This window comes from Vombatus ursinus, unplaced genomic scaffold (assembly GCF_900497805.2).
Source record: "Vombatus ursinus unplaced genomic scaffold, bare-nosed wombat genome assembly UNPS02014802.1, whole genome shotgun sequence".
Lineage (NCBI taxonomy): Eukaryota > Metazoa > Chordata > Mammalia > Diprotodontia > Vombatidae > Vombatus > Vombatus ursinus.
Window position 1 is genome coordinate 10934488 of NW_020954580.1, and position 23909 is coordinate 10958396.

The 23909-nt window shown below is 35.4% G+C and overlaps 1 protein-coding gene across 2 annotated transcripts in view; it reads right to left on the minus strand.

Moving 5' to 3' along the window:
• Positions 1-23909, minus strand: part of SPAG16 (sperm associated antigen 16) — a 1197624-nt gene that overhangs the window by 519429 nt on the left and 654286 nt on the right. For both annotated transcript variants that reach the window (XM_027873434.1, XM_027873435.1), the window contains exon 12: positions 19041-19226. In XM_027873434.1, the coding sequence (XP_027729235.1) occupies positions 19041-19226 (186 nt within the window). The remainder of the gene's footprint in view (positions 1-19040; positions 19227-23909) is intronic.

The following is a 23909-nucleotide window of genomic DNA, read 5'->3' on the forward strand; positions in this document are numbered from 1 at the left end:
TGGATGCCCATACCCCTCCCTCCGGACCTGGTGTCGCCCTTTCCCCCCCACAAACATTATCACCTTGCTTCAGTTACTTCTCTTATTTAGTTTTCTGGTTCAGCATGCTCAGCCCCATGCAGAACACAGTTCTACTTCCCTATGTCTTTACATCCTTTGTACGTGGTCGGGGAAAAGTGGTATTCTGCTACTTGTTGCAATAAAATGGTGGGGTATGCTGAGAGAGACTATAGCAGCAGCAATTGCTGAGTGAATCCCAGCTCATAAACCCATGGGTTAGATTTTCAGCTCTGCCAGAGTGCAAGGGATGGTGAGAAGAGGGTGCTGAGTAAGTGTATTAATGCTTAGCGGCTAGTCTTTTCTGCTATTAATTAATCAGATTTTTACCTAACTGGACTTTGGTGGATTAGGCTGTAAAACAGATGCCATTATTTTATCTTTTGCACATAATTCATATTTTGATTAGTTTTAAGAATATATGAAGTTTAAAGAAAATGGCTAGTCTCTATCCTTATCATTATCCAGTGAGCCCTGGTTAGTGACCCCTCCACTTAGACTATATACAATCTTCCTAGACCACATTGATCCTACCACAACCAACAAAGAGTAAGTGGGTGCTGATTTTGCCTGGACTAGAGGAGGAAAAGAGAGTCCAGGGACTAATTACAGAGTATGAAAGAAAACCCTGTGCTATACCTGAATGGAAAAGGCCTAAAACACAGCTTGGTGTAATCTCATCCCCACCAGGGTACTTAGCACAGGGATCATGTGAGCAAAGTGAGACTGTCTTGCATCTCAATCTTTTTTTTTGGGGGGGGGAATTAGGGTTAAGTGACTTGCCCAGGTTCACACAGCTAGTCAGTGTCAAGTGTTTGGTCTGAAGCCAGATTTGAACTCAGGTCCTCCTGACGTCAGGGCCAGTGCTCTATCCACTGCACCACCTAGCTGTCCCTTTGCATCTCAGTTTTGTTGGGACTTTGAGGAATGTTGTTATGTACTAGCAAGAATGGAGGGGCCAGAAAGTGAAGGCCAACACACACACACACACACACACACACACACACACACACGCATGCACAAAGCTGAAACACTAAAGATTTCAATGTAAAAGACTTCAATAAATGCTCAGCACACAAATAGATATGAACAGAGAGGATGCTAAATCCAGAAGGCAGGAGGAATAATAAATCCCAAGAGAAGTAGAGCTCTTTTAACAAATATAATTTAAAAAAGGGAGTGAACCAATGACTGATGAAAAACAGAATCCTGTGGACTGCTAAAAGCACGGAACAGCAAGAAATTAAAGAATGGTTCAAAATTAAAATTAAAATTCATAAAAGGAGAAACTGAGAATGAATATAGGTAAGAACTTAGATCTCTCAGTCCAGAAGTTAAAAATCCAATTAGCATATTTTTTAAAAATGGATCCAGGATGGTAACTGCTTATCTATGTGTGGTAAATGAGAGAAAGGAGTGATGAGCACACTGAGGTTGTAAACCCGTATGACTGGAATGATAACAAAATATGGTGGTTTGGAAGAGGGATAAGAAGAGAAGATAGTGAAGGAAATCTGCTAAAGGAGACAGAAGTGGACAGGATCAAGATACACAAAATTCTGTGCAGTCATGGTTGGGTTTTGATTTACCTTGACAGAGGGTGTACTTATATCAAGGATCATATTCATTGATGCGTTGCGATAACTAAGATGACTTAAGAGTGTTCTTCTTACTTATTCTTATGTTCAGATTTGAAATAAAGAGAATAGTAATCTTCAGAAGGTTCCATCTTACGCAGGTTGTTTTGGACTTAGCATTATCTATTTACATTCATATCTTAGAGATCATTTTATAGATGGAGAAACTGATAGAGGGAGAGATTTTGTTTGTGCTTAACTATGGTAGAAAGAACTCTTAATCTTGAGTTGTGGAACTTGATAGATAATGCTGATATTTTAAAGTCTAAGAAAAAAATATATGTATACATATTAGATAGCTACTGCTAAGATTTTTTCTTTGATCATTTCTATAATGAAATGATTTCAAAATGAGTTCCTTCACTAATAAACAACTTAATAGAAAATACTATTTATTTTAACTATTATCTCCTAAGGCAATATCACAGAAACTCATTTTATGATGGAATTGAACTATTTTAACATTTGAGTCAACTCATTTCCCTAAATGGAACAGTGAGAAGAATACTACTGCTGGTTGCTTCTAAATGTAACTTTAAAAACAAAGCAAAACTAATGTGATTTGCTAAAATTTAACATTCTAAGATGAAATCCATAAATTTACATTGAATAAAGCTATCCATTTTCATTAATTCAATACTGCAGATACTAAAAGGTTCTAGAAATGTCTGTTAACAGCTACCACTATTTAAAAAATATTGATATTTTTGCTTATATATCACTTTCACTTCTGAATACATTGTTCCTGCATCCTCTACTCAATGAGTCATCACTTGAAACAAAAGCAGAGAAAAGAAAGTGGGAAGAGGAAAGCAGTTCAAGAAAACTACCCAACACATCAGCTAAGTCTGAAAGTATATGCAATATTCCACACTCATAGTCTCCCACCTTTAAAAGAAGAAGCCTGGGTGAAGAAAGGGAGGCTGCTTTTTCTCATACATATATTTTTTAGAGGCCAAACTTAGTATTCATAATTATATAATATTCATTTTCAATTTTTTGTTCTTTCATTTTATTGTTGTATTCATAATGCATATTGTTTTCTTGGGGTTGAAAATTTCCCCAAAACATCCAGAGACTCTGGACTAGAATCGATTTACAATGTCTTTCAAAATCTTTAGCTTTGACTATAATTCTTCTTATGAAGACATTATAAGAATGAATTTGTAGATCCACAGTAACTGGGAAGATGGTGAATAGGTCAGAAAATTCCAAGCTCCCCACATTTTCTCTACAAACAAGACAAAATAACACTTTAGGGTCAACGTAGAACAATAAAAATAAACAGGAGTTGAAACAGAACAGGGTCCTCCTGGGACAACCGGAGAAGATTTGAAGAGAGAGCCCAGCACGGAGGTTTGGATTCAGTGAAGAGAAAACACTTCCAGTTTAGCTCTGCTGACACAGCAAGTGGCAAGCCATGGGGGCAGCTGGGTTGGGGGGTAGCCTCAACATCAGCCACAGGCATTTTCACCTCCTGTAAAATGTGGAGAGTCAGGAGTCTTAGTGGAGGAAGATTAAGGGAGCCTCTGCCGACAAGGGATGCCAGGCCCAGCTGTGCTGCTGAGAAGTGGTCCTGGGTGAGAAGGAACATGTTCAGTGGGTGCAGAAGCAGTGGGGCGGGGCTGCTGCTGGCTGTGAACACTTACAGGAGAGCTGAGTTCTTGCTTCTGGTTCCAGGCCAGAGGGGAGAACTGAAGGTCATAGTCACTTGAGGGTTCTCAGTGAGCAAGACCATTTTCAGCATAGTGTGCTGGGGGCCCTACCTGTGGCTTAGAAGGAGAAAGGAGTAAAGAGGTTGGGCTTAGGGTAAAGTTCAAAAAATAGCAGTAAGAAGGACCCGAGGCCAGAGGTACTATCCATCCCCCATACCCTAGGATTAGAGGTGATTATAATAATCAGCTGTTAATTTTTTTTAAATGAGGAGAAAGAACCTAACCACAGACAGTTACTATGGGAATAGAGAAAATGGGGGTTCATCTTCAGAGGAGGATACTGAAATAAAAAAGCCTCTCTTATCCCAAAGAGTAATGACACATGGCCACCTGCCCAAAAATAACCCATAGAAGAACTCAAAAAAGACTTCAAAAATCAAATGAAAGAGATTGAGGGAAAAAAATTAAAATAAGAACAATCCAAGAAAATAAAAAAGATTATGCAAAGAAAGTCAACCAACTGGAAAAGGAGATCCAGAATCTTAAGGAAGAAAACAACTCCTTGAAAATCAGAATTGGGCAAGGGGAAGCTAGCAAAGTTACAAGAGAACAAGAAATAACAAAACAAAATACAAATAATAAAAAATAGAAGAGAATATGAAAAATCTTATAAGAAAAACAACTTATCTGGAAAACAGATCAAGAAGAGAAAACATAAGGCTAATTGGACTACCTGAAAGCTACAATTAAAAAAAAGAATCTAGATATATTAATACAAGAAATAATTAAAGAAAATTGTCCTGAGGTGTTAGAACAATAGGCAGAAGTACAAATAGAAAAAAATCCACCAATCACCATCTGAAAGAGATCCTTGGAGGAAAACCTACAGCCAAATTCTGAAACCCCCAGGTTAAGGAGAAAATATTATAAGCAACAAGAAAAAGATAATTCAAATATGGCAGTACCACAATTAGAATTACACATGACCTAGCAGTAACTACACTAAAAGATCACAGGTCTTGGAACATTATATATCAAAATGCAAAACAAAAAAAAAAACAAAACAAACAAACAAAAAAACAACCTGGGGTTGTAGCCAAAAATATAATACCCAGTAAAGTTAAGTATAATCCTGAATGAAAAAAAAAATAGACATTCACTGAATTGATAGACTTTCAGGATATTATTGCAAAAAGACCAGAACTAAATAGAAAATTTGACATACAAGATCCAAGAGAAATAGGAGGTAAACATCAAAGACAAATTACAAGAGACTCAATAAGGACAAATTGTTTCTTTTTTATATGTGGAAATGTAAACTGTATGTTTAAGACTGCTGTTATTAATAGGATAGTTCAAAAGAAAGACTGGAATACAGTGGGTATGATGTGATTCTTAAAAACAAAATTATGTAGAAAAAGGCAAAAGAATAATTATCTCATATAAATGAGATGCAAGAGTAAGAACTGATACAGAGGAATCAGATGGGGGAGGGGGTGGGTAGTTCTGGAACACTGCTCTCTTCGGGAATGGTTAAAGAGGAAACAATGATATATATTTAGAAGGGTATAAAATCTTTTAAATTCAGAAAAAAAATAAGACGGTAAGGGGATAGGGTACAGGGAGAGGATAAGGAAGAGATTATGGGGGGAAGGGAGGTTAAAGAATAAGAGGGCAAGGTAGTGGCTAGAGGTAAATTAGAGGGGTGAGAACAGATAGGGATGGTGAGGATAGTGAGAAAAATAGGAAGGCAGAAAGTATACAAGTAATTTTATAAAAAAATACAAGTGAATAGGATGAATTACCCATAAAATGGAAACTGATAGCAGATTAAAAATTTGAATTCAACAATATGTTACTTTTAGGAAATGTTATAAAAATGAAAGATACACACAAACATAAAATAAAGGTCAGGAGTAGAATTTATTATGTAAAAAGGCAGGGGTAGTAATCATGATCTCATACAAAGTTAAAGCTAAAATCAAATTTAATCTAAAGAGAAAAATAGTGAGACTACACTGTGTGTCAGTCATATTAATCAAAGTTTTAGGCCATATAAATAACTAGACTATAAAAATATGAGAGTATACCTGCTAAAACAGGCACAGCAACTAGCTATATGAATATAAATACACAACACCTTTCATATAATTAAAGTTACATCTAAATAATTGAAGTAATATTTATCGTGCATGGGCTGGCAAAGCTAATATAATAAAAAAAATGACAATTTTACCTAACTAATCTATTTAAGTAAGATCATCCCAATTAAATTACTAAAAGAAAATATCTTACTGAGTCAGAAAAAAATAAGAGCAGAGGGTCAGGAACTTCAAGGAAACCAGGAGAAAAAGATGTGAAGGAACTAGATTTAGTAGTATCAGACCTTAACCATATTTTAAGATGAGAGCATTGTTTAAGTGTAAAATGGATAATTTTAATTATTTTAAATTAAAATTTCCCTGTATAAATAAAATATATGTAGCTGAAAATAGAGGGAATGTAGAAAATTGGTGGGAAAAACTCTCAAAGTCAGTTTCCCAGGTAGAATGTGATTGGGTCAGAATATTGCTGTGGTGTAGGAAATGATGAGCTAGTGGATTTAGAAAAATATGGAAAGACTTGGACTTATAAAGGAAGATGCTATAGAGAAATATGTGACAAGTAGAAATAAGCATAATGTGATCTTACATAAATATATATGTTTGAGTGTATATGTGTATATATGTATGTTTTTTATATCTTGTATATGTATGCATATGTGTACATGTGTATATATAAAGGTATATATGTGTACACACATGCAGATATACATATGCGTGTATGTATGTGTATATATACATACTTAATTGCAGCCTTCTTGGGGTGGGGGGAGAGAAAGGGGGAAAAATAAAAAGGGAAAAATAAAAAAGTACACAGCAGAAGACAAAAGAAAACATACAATGAAGCAAAGGAAAGATGAACAGCTTTGAAAATAATGTGCAGTGGGGCAGCTAGGTGGCACAGTGGATCAGGCAGACCTGAGTTCAAATCTGGCCTCAGACACATAACACTTACTAGTTGTGTGACCCTGGGCAAGTCACTTAACCCCAATTGCCTCGCCAAAATAAACAAATAAAAATAAATAAATAAATAAAATAAAATAAAATGAATGAATGAATAAATGAATACATAAGTAAATAAATAAATAATGTGCAGTATTTATTTATATGGGTTTTCTTGAAATAGAAATTTATTGCTTTATTTTGAATCCTCTTATGTTCTGGATACACATGGCAATTTTTTTTCTTTTCTTATTTCGTATTTAAGTTTAAAATAAATTCAACTATAATGAAAAAAAAATATTTTGTAGGCAAGGACTTTGCAGACAGAATCCAGGTCTTATACTTCTGTCGTATTTCAAAGGTCCTAACACTTTGTTAGACATATTGCCCATGTTGGATAATTACTTATTGAATGAACAATTAATTACTAGGGTAACCACTCCTGACCATGGGTGGGCTGACCACAAAACCTTCTGGGAATTGAAGTTGTCTCCAGTTTGAGAAGAGAGGAAACAAAAATGAGAAAAACTCTTGAAGGGGGGTTAGAGGTTTTCACTGCTAAGTATGACTGGCTGGTGTGACTCAAGAGAACTAGGCAGGAAAGGAGAAATAGTGGCTGTCCTAGAGCAGCATATCAAGTTGAGGTAGAAGGTGGTGCCAGTCACATTTATAGCTCTCTTCTGTAAGACTGTGAGAGATGGCCTCCATCTGAATGGACAACTTGGGAGGTGCAGGTGACCGTGGGTGTTTTATCAAAACCACTCACCCACAGGAGCCGGAGCTCAGAAAGAAACAAACAAAAGAAGAGAGCAACGATGGATGGGCCCTCACCTTACTTCCATTTGTGTTTTCCTTAAATTTACTGTGATAAAGGGCACATTTGGTGGATGATGTTATTTATTATAAACATCTGTGGCCAGACCTCTCTTATACTGCTTAGTGGCCCTCTGTTTGCAGCGCAAGGGCACAATGGGAGTCACAGAGGAGAGGGCAACCTTTCCTAGCACCAGGCTGGAAGCCCAACTGCCGGCCCATTGTGAGAGTTTTGTTCTTTAAATGGACGAGCAAGTATGAGCCATTGCATAACTGGCATTCTAAGTATAGAATCACTATGAATCTGGACTCCCTTGCTTAAGTCAACATCATAGGCACAAGTCAAGGTTATATTAGGCATCTGTACAGTACACAGACCGATAAACTAGAATCAGAGCACCTGCGTTCAAATTCTGGCTCTTCCTCCTTACTATTATTAAGATCCTAGGAAAAGTCATTTCAGCTCTTTAGGCCTTCATTTCCTTAATGAGGGGTTTGGACTAGATTAGCTGTAAGAAACCTTCCCACCCTCTATTTCAGATTTAGAGTTCAGTTACATTGTTTTGGATAACTCTTTAAAGTAATCAATACCTCAGTCAGACTAACCTCTCCATCTTTAAGGTCACAAAGAGGACAATGGAAAGAACAATCATTTAGTAACAAAGATACTTGATCACTAGTTCCAGCTCTCCCGCTAACTAGCTGTCTGACCCTAGACAAATAGCTTAGTTTCTCCAGGCCTCTGTTTCGCCTGGAAAACGAGGGGATCAAGACTAGTTTGTCTCTAGGTTTCCATGCAGCTCGCTGTCAGAATCAGAATGAATTATCTTAAATATACATCAAGATTACATATCATAACTTTAGAGTTGAAACTCTAATTTGAATATGTACTATGCTCTCAACAACGTTTGGTCCCGATGCTGCTGACTCTATGCTCATGACTAAATGAATGTCATTACTCTCAGGAATCACATGGCACCCTTACTTTCCAATAAAGCAATCACCTCAGGAGGGAGTTAAACAATGTATGACAAAGGCATCCATCAGGACCCACAGTACTACAGATTCATGTGGGCTAAAGCACTCCGTAAACATCTCTCATAAGAAGGCATTTGTTAACTAATTAACGTTGTTCCAGATCCAGGATCTTAGTTTAGACTTAGTTTATATCTCCTACTACTTCAACAGTTTCATAAAACTTGCTTAGCCATGTACTCATTTCTCACAGTCTCACACTAGGAAGTGTTCCAGTTCTGGAATAATGAAAGCGTTCTGCCCTATCCTAGCAGCCACTCAACCGGCTGGGGATGGGAAGGGAAAAGAAAGGTAGGGGCTGCAAAAGGGTTACTTGTAGTCTTCGTGTACCTGACCTTCTCTTAGTATATCTTATGTCAGTTAAGAGCTCTGTAGCATCCACACGGCAGAGTGAGCATGGGGTGGCTGCGAAGCATGCTTTATATGTCTTTGCATCTACAAAGAAAAGCATGATCCAAAACCCGAATGCTTCTGAACCTGGTCTAAACTAAGGCACTGATTTAAAACTCTACCAGAGGTCTAAAGTTAGAGTAGAATTTTCAGAGGAAATCCAGTACTGAAAATATGCTTTGACTGTGACTTTGAAAAACATATTGACATCTACTCTAGAAAAAATCAATCCCTCAGTCAATACTTGTCTTCAGTCAATACTGGCATTTCTCCTCATTAATGATAATGCACTGACCTTGACACTGATGATGAGTTCTTGGCTTTTGAAGGCAAATTCAGTGTTTACAGAGTGTCTGGCATCAATCAGGAGGAAAGTTGGTCTGCTACATCCATATCTATTTAGCATCAGTGGGAAGACAATATATGGATTTGAGTGTCATAAGAAATAATTGTCAAACCAACGTCGTGAGCTTGTGATGATGACAGGAGGAACTGAGTTTTGGATTGATCTTTTATAGGTATGAGTATTATGTTTTAATAACCTATATTTGTATTAGGTAAGCTGACATAATTTTTTCCTTACATTCAATAATAACTGAAAAACTTATACAATTTCTGTTTAATCCAATTCACTGCAATAAGTCTTTCTTAAGCACTCATATGATAGGCATTGTGCTATGCATTGTTTTTGACACCGGGGATATAAAGACAAAGACAAAAATGTCTCTATTATACAGAAAGCTAAATTTAACTGGAGGAAACAGCATATATGTAAATAAAAACATTATACATATATGTATTATATAATGTATATAGTATATACATGTGTGTTATACATGTATGTATATATGATCGTATTTATGTGTGTATATGAATATACATCTATATGCAACAAATATCTGTATTATGTCATTTTAGAGGCTGGAGTACACTAGGAAATGGGAAAATCAGTAAAGATCTATTGTAGGAGGTAGCTCTTAGGGTAGTTCTTAAAGGGAGGTAGGGGTTACAGGATGAGATAGAGAAAAATCACATTCCAGGGATGGAGCACAGCCTATCTATTCAAAGGAAAGGCAACAGAAGACAGAACACATAATACCAAATGGGCCAGTTAGGCTGACATATAAAGTGCATGTCCAAGGGGAATGGGAAATCAGTTTAGGAAGAGAGAATGGAGTGAAATTCTAAGGAGCTATAAATACCAGAGGAGCCTCTGTTTTTTCCTCCTCAAAGCAAAAGGGAATCACTGAACCTTCTTGAGCATGGTAAAGCTAATTAGTCAGTCAAGCAGCATTTCTTAAATGGATAGTATGTGCATGCATTGGGCTAAGCACTAGGGACACAAAGAAAAGTGAAATACAATCCCTGCTCTCAAGAAGTTCTTAGTCTACTAGGGGGACCATGTGCAAATGCTTATGCACAAAGAAGCTATACACAGGACAAATTAGAGATAATCAACAGAGGAAAGGCGAATCAAGGGGAATAAGGAAAGGTTCATTTGTAGAGGTTAAATTTTTTGCTGAGACTTGAAGGAAGCCAGGGAAGCAGAGATGAGGAGGGAGGGTTCCAGGCACTGGAGACAGCCAGTGAAAATGCTCCATTTGGGGAGATGGGGTGTCATGCAAATAACAGCAAGGAGACAAGTATCACTAGTTAGAAAAGGATGGGGTGGGGTTGGAAGCGCAGGAGCAGTGCGTAAGAAGACTAGAAAGGTAAAAAGTGGCCAGGTTGTGAAGAGCTTTAAAAGCCAGAGGGATTTATATTTGATCCTGGAAGCAATATGGAGCCACTGGAGTTGACTCAATAGTGAGGGGACATGGTCAGACTTGTGATTTAGAAAAATCACCTTGACAGTTGAGTGGAGGATAGACAGGAGTGTGGAGAGATTTGAAGTAGGAAAGTCACCAGCAGGTTACTGCAACAGTCCAGGCATGAGGTGATGAGGATGTGTACCAGGATGATAGCAGTGTCAGAGGAGAAAAAGGGGCATATACAATAGATGTTATATAGGTAGAAATGACAGACCCAGCTAAGAAAATAAGGAATCAAGACTCACACATAGGTTACAAGTAAGAGGAAGGGGGGGAGTACTGGACTAGTTTCTTGTTTTAAGAATAGAGATGACAACCTGAAGGGTAATAGAGGAGGCAAAATCTCCCATACAGACTCCATCAGTGCTCTAAAAAAGCTCCAAATTAAAAAGTGATCAAGAAATACAAAGAGAAGCATCAATAAGCTCCTTCGTGTATCTCAGAATTGTACAAAAAGCCAAAAGCTATAGGTTCTTCAAGAATAGTCCAGTCTTCCCAAGATCAAACAAACAGACCAGAAGCTTGTAGCAACATTCCGATCAGAGATTGCACAGTTCAGGGTGAGGACAGTGAAATCTACTGGTGCTCTGAGCACAGGAGCCTTAGGGGAGGTTGAAGGCATTGGTAAGAGCACAGGAAATTGAGGTTAGGAACAAGGAGAACCTGACCATCTGATCCAAGATCATGGAGAAGAGGGGCCATTAAGCCCCAAATCAAGAATCTAACCTACGGACAGAAGCAAGACAGAGAGCACTGTGAAAAATATTACAGGTCAAGAGATAGCCAAGAAGGGGTGATGATTGTTATTGCTGCTGCTGCTGCTGCTGTTGATTATTAGTTTTTTTAAAGGACCAATGGCATCCCAGGTGATGTCTTGACTTGGCACATGAATTGGATTTAAGTGAGGCTGAGTCTCTCAAAGTCATCAGATTCACTCTCTCTTCCAGAGTCATCAGAAGTCCAGTGGCAAGACAAAAATCAAAACAATTGGCAATGGCCAAGGATGTAGTGGATGACCTTGGCATCTTTGATGTCTTAACAAGCTCTAAGCATTCTGCAGCACTTACTTTATTCATTGCCGTTGGAACAAATTGTTCTCAACTGTCTATTTCACTGGGGGAAGTCTTCACATTCTTGAGGTTGACATCCCCCTAACTCACCAGTCACGATGTAAAGTCAGGAGAAGACAGTAACTCTACAACAAGTAAAGCAGAACAAAAGGGGGGGGAAATGGTTTGACTTCAAGGACTACAAGAGTTATTGAAAGAGAGGAAGCCAAAACAAAAAAGAAAGAACTCGGGGGTGGGTAGGAATTTAAATGAGAACAAATAGCTTGGAGCAGAAAGTAGGTAATTTTAAACATATAGCAAGCTACATGAAAATTTACATAGATCAAATAGAATTCAATGACTCCAAAAGACAACAAGAACTATTAGAAGAAAATCAAAAGAATGAAAAACACTGAAGAAAATGTAATATTGTCACTACTAGGCATACATACAAGGGAGGTAAAAGAAAAATTATGAGGATATATATATATATATATACATTAATATTTATAGCAGCTCTCTTCATAGTTGCAAACACTAGGGGGGTTCCCACCTATTCAGAAACAACTAAATAAAAGATGGTATATGAAAATAACAGAACATTGTTCTGCCATAAGCAATGATGAAGTGTCCAGTCTCAGAGGAAACTGGGAACATCTCTACAAACTGTCGCAGATTTATGTAAGGATAGCTAGGAGAGTAATTCATACCAAAACAACAGGATAATAAAAAAAAATACAACTTTGAAAGACATTAGAACTTAGAGTTTAATGCAATGCAATGAAAAAAGCATATGATACAAGTAGACTGAAGAGAAGCGATGGACTCAAAATGCTGAATGAAACATATAGTTTTGGAAGTACATAAAGAGGATTGTGTTACAAAAGGTTCTTTATTGTTGAATTGAATTGGAGGGGGTAATGGAAGAAATGGAAAAGAGGTGATTGTTAATTTTTAAAAATTAAAAAGAAACTTTTATGTATTTAGTATGATAAACAAATGACTTGGAAAACAGGTCAAGGAAAGATAATTTAAGAACCTTTGGACTGTCTGAAAACCATGATCACACAAATAGTTTAGGTGCCATACTCAACAAATTATAAATAAAAACTGACCAAATTTACCAGATTCAGAGGTAGAGAGAACATAGAACATAACCACTGGTCACTCCATTCCAAGGAATATTATAGCCAAAGTCTAGAGTTTTAGGTCAAAGAAAAATACTTCAAACTTCAAGAAAGAAAGATTTCAGCTACTAAGGAAACACATTCAGGACCAAACAATACTTGTCAGCAACTAATTTAAAGGAGAGAAAATAATAGAATATTGCAAAAAGCAAAAGATAAAGGTTTACAACCAAGAATAATTTATACTGAAAGACTAAGCGTAAGCCTATAAGACAAATTGGACTTCTAATAGAGGGCTTTTAAGGATTCCTGATAGGAAGACCAGAACTTAACAGAAACTATGAATTGACAAAAGAGTTAAGATAAGTTTTGAAAGGTAAATATATCAGAGTAATTGGAAGGGTCTAGATGATGATGAAGCATTTCCATTTGAATAAAGGGAGAAGAGAAAAAGTGCTTCTACAGAATGCAGTATCTTCTAGGGTCACACAAAATTGATTAAGACAAACAAGGGGATAGGAGGTAGTTTTGTTTTGAGTTTTTATATTGTTAAGAGATGAAGGAAATGGACAGGAGAAAGGACTTCACTAGGGAAATTAAAAAAAAAAGATGTGGAACTTACTGTATTTCATAAGTCACGTATGTTAGAAGAAGAATATAAAAACATGGGGGAAAGAACTGGGGGCAGATTAAGCCTCACATGAGCTTTATTCTTATTTTAATTGGATAAAGGAGAGTTTTTCACAAACATACATATATTTACACACAAAAAATTGGTGTAATAGTACATTAAGGTTACCAGAGAAACAAGTGGGAATGAGAAAAGGGAGAGGGGTTAAGGAAAATGAGGTTTCACGGAGGCAAGATTCTTAAGCAAAATAAACTTCAAATTCAGGGGTCATATTATGAAAAAGAGATCACAAGGAAAGAAAAAAGCAAAAGAACCAGCAGTTGGGTCTGGTTGAGGAGAAGAGAGAAGAGGCAATAGAGTAAAAGCAAGCAGCTTTAATTACAGGTCACATTCCTTCTCTTTTATACCTTCTTTGTGGAGACAGAAGAAAGAGATGGAAAGTATAAGAATACAAAACGATAACAAAAATACAGGTAACAAAGAGAAGAATTAAGGTGAATATAATAATTCATTAATGAAAATGAAAAGAAGAAAGGATTTAAAAAACTGAATCCAACAATATGCTGTTTGTAGGAAACACATTCGAAATATAAAGAATGATAAAGTGCTATTATGAGGGGCTGGAGCAAAATTTATTATTATTTACATGAACTAAAAAAAAAGTAGTGGTAGCAATCATGATCTCAGACAAGAAAAAAAATAGATTAGTTTAAAAGAGATAAGCAGGAAAACTGCATTATACTTAAAGGCATGATAGACAATTAAACAATATAAATATTTAAGATAAATTTACTGAATCACATAGCATCTAGGTATTTAAAGGAAAAGTTAATAAAATTTGAAGAAGAAAAGATAGCAAACTATAATAGTTGCAGATCCCTACGTCCCCCTTTCAGACCCAGAGAAATCCAACAAAAATATAAACAAGAAAGAAATGAAGGAACTGAATAGAATAGAACTTCAGAAAGGTTAGTTATAATAGATTTCTGATGATCACTAAATAAGTGTAGAAAAAAATACACATTTTACCCACCAGTGCATGACAAAAAAATACACATTTTATCCACCAGTGCATGACATATTTATAAAAACTGATCATATACTAGGGCATAACAATCTCCTAAGCAAATACAGAAAAGCAGAGATTTTAAATATATCTTTCACTGACTTCCATCCAATAATAAGTATAAATAATAAAGATCATTTTCATAAAGAATTCAAACTTAAAAATAGCCTATAAAAATAATGGATCAAAGAACAAATCACAGAATCAGTCATTTAAAGAACATGAGAACAATAAGTAATATGTCAAAATTTGAAGCATATAGCCAAAGCAGTCTTTTGGGGGAAATTTATATAACATTTTCATTGACAGAAGAGAGAAGGGACCGATCAATGAAATGGGCATGCAGCAACAGCAACAACTAGGAAAGCAATTCTTAAAATTCCATCTAAATGAAAAAAAAATAGAAATTCTGAATGTCAAAGAAAAGTAAGAAATTAAAAGAAAACATTGAATTGCTAATCTAGGAATTATGTTTTGAAGCTGATGAAATAGATAAACCACTAGCTAATCTGAATTTTAAAAGAGATGAAAGAATTGGAAATTAAAGGGGTGGTCATCAATTGAGAAATGACTGAACAAGTTGTGGCATATGATTGTGATGGAGTACTATCGGGCTATAAGAAATGACAATGGATGGGGGGATGGTTTCAGAAAAGAAATGGCAAGATCTGTATGAACTGATACAAAATAACATGAGAATATCTAGAAGTTAATCGTGCATAGTAACAGCAGTGTTGTAATGATGATCAGTTGTGAAAGACTTGGCTACTCTGATCAATAAAATGATCTGAGACAATTTCAAAGGGCTCAAGATGAAAAAATGCTATCCACCTTCAGAGAAAGAACTGATGAACTTTGAGGGCAAATAAAGTACAATTTTCTTGCTTTCATTATCATTACCATCATCATCATGATGTGATATGGCTAATATGGACATGTGTCTTGCATGATTTCACAGTATAATTGATATCATTTTGCTTGCCTTCTTAGTGGATGGGGGAGTTATGGGAGGGAGGGAGAGTGTTTGAAACTCAATTTAAAAAGCCAAGAAAGTAAAAAATAAATATTTAATGAAAAAAAAGAGAATAGGCTGAATTTAATCTAAATTTGGTGTGGGCAAGCTTTAATAGAAATTTATGGTTCAATATACAATTTTTCTTGGGTTTTCTTCATTGCATAAGGAAATATTCCTATTGTTAGTGTTTGTCAAGTTAAGAATAATAATGACAAAAACTTTGACATTTAAATATTATTTTAATGTTTATAAAAATACTATACATATATACAAATTATAAATATATCTATACATAAATCTAATATCTATTTGCATATATATACATGCCTATTTAATGTTAATATATGTATTTATTATATATAATAAATATCTACACACATGCATAGAATCTAATATTGTCCTCAAAACAAATCTGTAATGTAAAATGCTATTTTTAAAAAATTTTTCCAATTTACAGGTATGGGAAGTAAAGTACAGAGAGATAATCAATTAGCCCAGGGTAATGCCACTACTATGTGTTTGTGGCAGAATTCAGGTCTTCCTAACTATAAGTTCAAGTATTTATAATGCTATGCAGCCTACATTTTAGAATGGCATATGTTCCTTTACTAGAAGCTTGACCAAAAGTTAGAGTAATTACAAGTACAATTACATGTTAATGCCAAAAGCCCTGGTATTTAGTATAATGCATTCTGAAAAAAGCAAAGAAGAGTAAGTAGTAACCACTATAAATCAACATTTTCATTGTCCATCATTATAGATAAAAGAGATGTTCCACACCACTGAAGTTTTCATGCAACTAAAATTTATCCTTTAAGGTACAAAAACTTTTTTTAAAAAAAATTTAATCATTAGGGAAGAGGATAGCAGAGTGCATCAGAAACCAGAATCCTACAATATATTGTTTACAAGAAACACACTTGAAGCAGAGAGACACAAGAGAGTAAAGGCAAAGGGCTGGAGCAGAATCTATTATACTTCAGTTGAAGTGAAAAAAAAATCAGGAGTATTAATCCTGATCTCAGACAAAGGAAAAGCAAAAATAGACCTAATTAAAAGTGATAAAGGAAGGAAATTACATCTTGCTAAAAGGTACCATAGACAATGAAGTAATATCAGTACTAAAGATATATGCACCAAGTGGTATAGCATCCAAATTCTTAAAAGAGAAGTTAAGTGAATTACAGGTTCATGACCAAATGACATAGAGAACAATACAAAATATAAAATAAATAATTTTGATTATATTAAATTAAAAAGCTTTTGCACAAACAAAACCAATGCAAACAAGATTAGAGGAAAGCAGAAAGCTGGGAAACAATCTTTGCCACAAGTATCTCTGATAAAGGCATCATTTCTCAAATATATAGAGAACTGAGTCAAATGTATAGGAATATAAGCCATTCCCAAATTGATAAATGGTCAAAGGATATGAACAGGTAGTTTTCAGATGAAGAAATCAAAGCTATCTATAGGCAAAAAAGAAGTGCTCTAAATCACTTTTGAATAGAGAAATGCAAATTAAAACAACTTTGATGCGCCACTTCACACCTATCAGATTGGCTAACATGACAAAAAGGAAAACGATAAATGGGACACTAATGCACTGTTGGTGGAGTTGTGAAATGATACAATCATTCTAGAGAGCAATTTGGAACTATGCCCAAAAGGCAACCAATCTGTGCAAACTCTTTGATCTAGTAAATATGACTACTAGGTTTATATCCCAAAGAGATCATAAAAAAGGGAAAAGGACCTACATGTACAAAAATATTTATAGCAGTTCTTTTTGTGGTAGCAAAGAATTGGAAATTAAGGGGATGCCCATCAATTGGAGAATGGCTGAACAAGCTGTAGTATGTGAATGAAATGGAATACTATTGCACAATAAGAAATGGTGAACAGACAGATTTTGAAAAAAAAAACCTGGAAAAACTTGTATGAACTGATGCAAAGTGAAATGAGCAGAACCAGGAGCACATTATACACAGTATCAACATTGTATGATGATCAACAATGAATGATTCAGCTCTTTTCTGCAATACAATGATCTAAGACAAGTACAAAAGACTCAAGAAGGAAAATGCTACCCACATCCAGATAAAGAACTGATTGTCCCTGAATGCAGATTGAAGCATGCTTTTTTCACTTCATGCTTTTTTTCCTTTTTATCTGTTTCTTCTTTCACAACTATGACTAATACAGAAATATATTTTACATGAGTATAACCTATTTTAAATTGCCTACCATTTTAGGAAGATGAGAAGGAAAGTACAGAGGGAGAAAAATGTGGAACTCAAAATCTTTGTGAAAATGAAGACTAAAAATTGTCTTGACATGTAATTGGAAAAAAATAAAATGCTATTTAAAAAAATAATCATTTGGTTTGGAAATCTTTTCAAAAATATGTTGCATAATTTGAACCTGGGAAAAATAATTCCAAGTTCAATCTATCCTGGATTATTGCCTTCAGTGTTAATAACTCAAGTGTCTTTTGGTCCAGGAAGAAATTAGGTTGGAAGATGAAATGTGGAAACCAGTTAGAGTGAAGACAGATTTTTGTGTTGAGACTAAGCCCAAGTCTACCTCTTGCACATTTCTAATGGTGCCCTCATGCCCTATAGATCACTGGGGTCAAGAGCTCTTTAGACTCTGGTTACCATGGCCAATAACCTATTGTTGCTACTTCAAAAGGAAACAGAGATAGGCCCACCTTTGTCAAAGCAATTTCATCATCTGACTATTTTGGACCTTGTTTGGTAATTGGATCTTAATTTTTACTCACTTCCAGCACTGGCTCAGGCTTTTACTGATTCTGGCCTTTTCCCTTTAGTATTCTGTTGATTGCTGGACTGAACTTGAACTGGATATTGATAAGTCTTCCTTGCTAACTTATGCACTTTCCCCATCCTTCCCTAATCCTCTCCCTGTGCTTTCTATGCTCCCAGAGGTTCCTGAGCTGGCAGTTTCTTTCTGAATCTATACATCTACTGCCCTCTAAATTAGACACATTAGCAGCTTTGTAACTATTTTTATCTTTTGGCTGCATCCAGTGACATTGCCATAGCTTTAACCATTTTACAAAGCATATTAACCCTAGAAGTATGTAGGGACTGCCCAAAGCATTGTCAAATATAACATTAAAGTATAATTTGTACAGAGTTAAATTGACAAAATCCCTTACTTCTAGAATCTTACAATTGAAATACGAAAGGGATTGGCTCTTTAAAGGTAATTTTCAGTGAAAGAAAAGACATATATTTGTGTTGGGTTTATAACAAATAAATTTTAAAAAGAATTGACTATTAACAGAATAACAGTTTTTACTTCTTCCCTACTCACACCTATTCAAAGATGTTAACTGAAAATGAACTGGGTTGGGAAAATAGGCAAAAATCAGTTTTATTAATATAAATGACAGTTAAATCAGTCATTGGCCCTCTTCTTTGATGAAAAAATAGGCAGTAAAATAGCTACCCAGTAAACCAACTTCAGCCTTCTCAAGTGACTATAATTAAGACTTCAAAAACAAAATACAATGGTATAGTAATATACACTAATAGACTGGGAAAGGGATTCTCGGCTGTCATTTAGTCCAACTGGTTTCCAAACAACAACAACAACAGCAACAAAAACATCTCTTCTGAATATTCTCCATGGGTGTTTGTTCATTTCTATGATGAGCCAAAGTGCTTGAAAGAGTCTCTTACCTATTGACATCCCAGACTTTGCCAGTTGTATCCAATGAAGAAGAAGCTACAAAGTCTCCACAGGAATGCCACGTACAGGACCAGACTGCATGACTGTGCCCACCCAGGGTCAGAATGCAGTCACCTTTGACCAGATCCCACAATTTCACTGTAGTATCGCCACTGGAAGTAGCCAACTTGGTACCACTGTTAATAAGAATACAGAAGAAAGAATGTTTTGGAATATATGCATATATGATTTCAATTAATTTTTAAAATAAATGGCAATCTTTTGCAATGAAAGTCTATTTATTATTATCTAAATTACTACATGTCTAAGTAGAAAAGTGTCCTTACTGTTAAAAATGCACACTACTAAAAGGGACCTCTTTTTGTTCATTTTTTTATTTAATCAAAAAATACGTATTACATACTGTGCCCAAGGTATTGTACATAATATAAAGTTGTGTAACACAATGACCTTGACCTCGAGAAGCTTGAAGATTAGTAAAAGAAATCACACACACACATATCTAAAATTCCAAGCTAAATATGGCAACATTACATGACTGGTACAAAGTAAATGATGTAGACTACAGAAATGGAGAGATCAATTCTGGCTGGGATGATCAGCAAAGGTATCCTGAAGAAGAAAGAACTAGAGCTGAGTGTTGGAGAATGGTTCAAAAAATTGGGACAGGACAAAAAAGAATTTGCCACAATGCATGTTCATGGTCTTTTGGTTTCTGAGGACAGTTACTATTCATGGAGCCTGTCACTGCTTGACCTCTGTCTCTTCAGCTCACAGTATGCTTTGGCTTAAGAAAAACAACTCAGATATTCCAGGCTTATCATTCTTCTTTATCATTTTACAGCAGTCCCTGAGAAATAAAATTAGTTCATGTAACTCTTATTTTTTTCCTTAAAAAGGAAACAATATTATTTGTTAGCTGTCCCTGAAATTCTCTCTCATTTTTTCAGGCCTCCTATAATATTTGGAGGCTAAGGTTATATGTACAACAGAGCAGACTTTGGTCTCAGTAGGACATTCAGCTGCTCATTTCTATGACAGGATTTTAGGTTCTAGAAAGTTTACCTTTCCCCAAACAGCTCCCCCACCTATTAAGTTATGCTTTTAATTCCCATAAGAAAGGGAAATTTTTTCAGTAATTAACAGATAAGATTAAATTTTTTTTCTGGGATTGATAATATGAAGGAGTACCTGATTGAGATCAGATCTTTTTCTAATGTTGGAATTTAATAATGGAGAAGATTCTTTAGTGCCTGAAAGAGAGAGAAGGGGTATAGAGAGAAGAGACAAAAAGAATACACAGAGAAGGACAGTAAGAGGAAGAAACTCAGATTTCACCAGTTTCACAATTTATCCATAAGAACAAAATTCTGGGATGGGATTTAATAGGGGCAGATGATATAAGAGACTTGGGACAAGACATAGGAATAAAACAAAAAATTTCCTACCTATGAAAAGTTCAGGGGTGGGGAACTTGCTGCCTTGGGGCCACACGTGGCCTTCTAGGTTTTTAAGTACAGCCTATGACAGTCCAAATTTTACAGAACAAATCCTTTTATTAAAGGAATTTGTTCTGTAAAGTGTGGATTTAGTCAAGATCCTAGATCCTGAGATCCTAGAGGGCCACATATGGCCTTGAGGCCACAGGTTCCTCACACCTGGCCTAGTCTATTAGCAAGAATGAGATAAGCACCCAGAAAATTGGAAAATTAGTTATAATTTTGAGTGACAGCACATGAGTTCACATCTTAGAAGTGTCACTTACTGCCTATGTGACTTTGGGTAAGTTACTCTCAGGACCCCATTTTTCTTATTCATAAAATGAGAGGTTTAAATAAAATGGTTTCTAAGGTCTCCTCTGTCTCTAAGCAGAGCAAAATGTGTCTTAAAGGCTCTTCTCCAGAAATGAATCTTTTTTGTATACACAAGATTCCCTGATCATTGCAATCATCTCAGAGATTATCATTCAACAAAACTCTGGTTATTAAAACAGGTCAATATATTCATCTAAGGTGCTTGCCACTTGCACAGAGGGAATCTTAAGCAAGGTCCAAATAGCAGAGAAATTCCCTTTAGAGGGTGGAGTTCTTCAAATGCTACTATTTGGATATCACATGTATAATTAATATCATATTGCATGCCATCTCAATGAGTGGGAGAGGGACTGCAGGAAAGGAGAGAATTTAATTTAAAAAAAAATAATGTTAAAACAAATAAGTGACAAATTCATTTAAAAAAACCAAATATTCCTATTTGGGGATGATAGTATGTTAATAACATCAAGTACCCTGACATTAAATGGGGACTTTTGATGAAAATCATAAATACTCTAAAGAAGATTGACCATTCAGGAAAAATTAAATAAAAAATTAAAGTGACTACTGTTCAAACTATGACACAAGGTTGCTTGGCTAGTTCATTGAGTTAATACAATTAAATATATCTGAGATGAGCACTGAAGATAATCAGTGAGTTATGCCTAGAGGTGAATGAGAATAAAAAAGCAGGTTAGATTGAATGGAGGAAGCTGTACCTTTGATGATCGTAAGATGATCTTTGGTGCAAAGTCCATCCTTTCAATGGAAAAATTCCCTTCACAAGTTAAACCAAAGTCCTGACAATAAGGAGGGGTTGGGGGAGAAAGATCAGAGAGAAATATCAGAAAAAGCAGGTGGTGGGCTGGTCATATTACAAAAGTCAGAGATGAAAGATAGACACTGTTAGTACTCCAGTGATACCTAGAAAATGTAAACAAAAACAAAAACAAGAGGAATGCCTCTAGTACTTCTGTGGAAGATCTTTTGAAGAAAATAGACCAGAACTATGCAGAATGACAAGGCATGGATCAGTTGCAACCTGTGCTGTTAGAAGTAACAGCCACAGTGCTAGATAATAGATCTGTTGAAGTTGGAGTGTTTCATGACTTAATAATTAAATGTAACAAAAGGCATTTTTCTTCTTGCTATATAGCATCTGAAGAAAGTTTTTGCAAAATGGTGATATAAACATGACTTCATAGAGGTAAAAATCCTTTATTGGTGGTAAATAATGAAGCAGAAGCTGCCTGACAACATTTAATAGGTTAGATCTCCCATGATGTTAGGCTGAGGCTTGACTAATTATCTTTTTGTTTAAAGCATTTGTGAGGTGCATCTCCCAGATCATTAGTAAGACAGGGGAATGAAAATTCAGAAGTATAGTGGAATGAGTGTGTATGACAATGGCCATGGCCATGTGGAATCTAGGAGGAAGAACCACACGTACATGATGGATCAAGTACTTTGTACACTCAGGACATTAGAAGGAGAATGGAGTCCTACTATTCATTTTGTGATGAAGCTGAATATCTTTGAAGTGGAATTTGTCTACTTCATTCAAAGGTGGTTTTCTGATGATTTTTGTTTCAAGGACAAGCCAGCTACTAATGGGAATTCAAGTGATGCCTTGTGTGAGTGCTTGCTCATGGAGAGGTGTGCCTGTTGGTGAAGAGGAGGCAGCATGTAGCAATGTAAAGGGTGTTAGAGTTGGGAATCAGAGGTTTCATTCCTGTGCTAGCACTGGAATGCAGAACTGGATGCTGCTTGGCAACTCCATTGCCTATACCCATTCCCGGGTCACAGTCAAGGGCAGAGAGGAGCATTTTCTGCTTTTATTTGTGGGGTTTTTAATGCCCTAATATATGTTCATTTTATCTATGGTACCTTTTAGTAAGATGTGGTTTTCCTGCTTTTCTCTCATTAAGTCCATTTTTGCTTTTACTTTCTCTGAGGTCATGATTACTACTACTTTTTTTTTTTTAAATTTCAGCTGAAGCACAATAGATTCTGTGCCAACTCCTTATTTTAACTCTATGTGTTCTCTCTGTTCCAAGTGTGTTTCTTGTAAATAACACATTGTTGGATTCTGGTTTCTAATCCATTCTGCTATCTGCTTTCATTTTATGGGTGAACTTATCACATTCATATTTATAATGTTGATTAATAACTTTATTTCCCTTCAACTTATTTTCTCCTAATTATCCTTTTCACTCTCTTTTTATCCTGTCCTTCCTCTAAAGATTTTTTATTTTGCTTCTGACCACTGCCTTCCTCTACATGCAGAAAAAGCACACCTTTCAGATCACAATGCAATAAAAGTGACATTCAATAAAATACTGTGGAAATATAGATTAAAAGCTAATTGGAAAGTAAATAATCTAATCCTAAGGAATGAATGGGTCAAAGAACAAATCATAGAAATTCTTAATAATGTCATTAAATATAATTACAGCAATGAGACAACATATCAAAATTTGTGGGATACATTTGAAGCAGTACTGAGGGGAAATTTTATATTTCTAGATATGTATATCAATAAAAAAGAAAAAGAGCAGATCAATGAATTAGGGATGAAATTAAAAAAATAGAAAAAAGGACAAATTAAAAATCCTAAAGACCAAAATGAAAATCCTAAAAAATCAAAAGAGAGATTAAAAAATTGAATTTTTTTAAAAAAATTGAACTAATAAGTAAAACTAGGAGCTGGTTAAAAAACACTAAAATAGATAAGCCATTGGTTATTTTGATTTTAAAAAAGAAAACCAAAATACCAGTATCAAAAATGAAAAGGGTGAATGTAGCACTTATTAAGATGGAATCAAGAAATTATTAGCAGTTATTTTTCCCAAACATATGCTAGTAAAACTGACAATCTAAGTCAAATGGTTGAATATTCCCAAAAACGTAAATTGCCCAGATTAACATAAGAGTAATGTAGAATTCTTAAATAATCCTTCTCAGAAAAAAAGAAATTGAATAAGCCATAAATGAGTTCCCTAAGAAAAATCCCTAGGACCAGATGGATTTACAAGTGAATCCTAC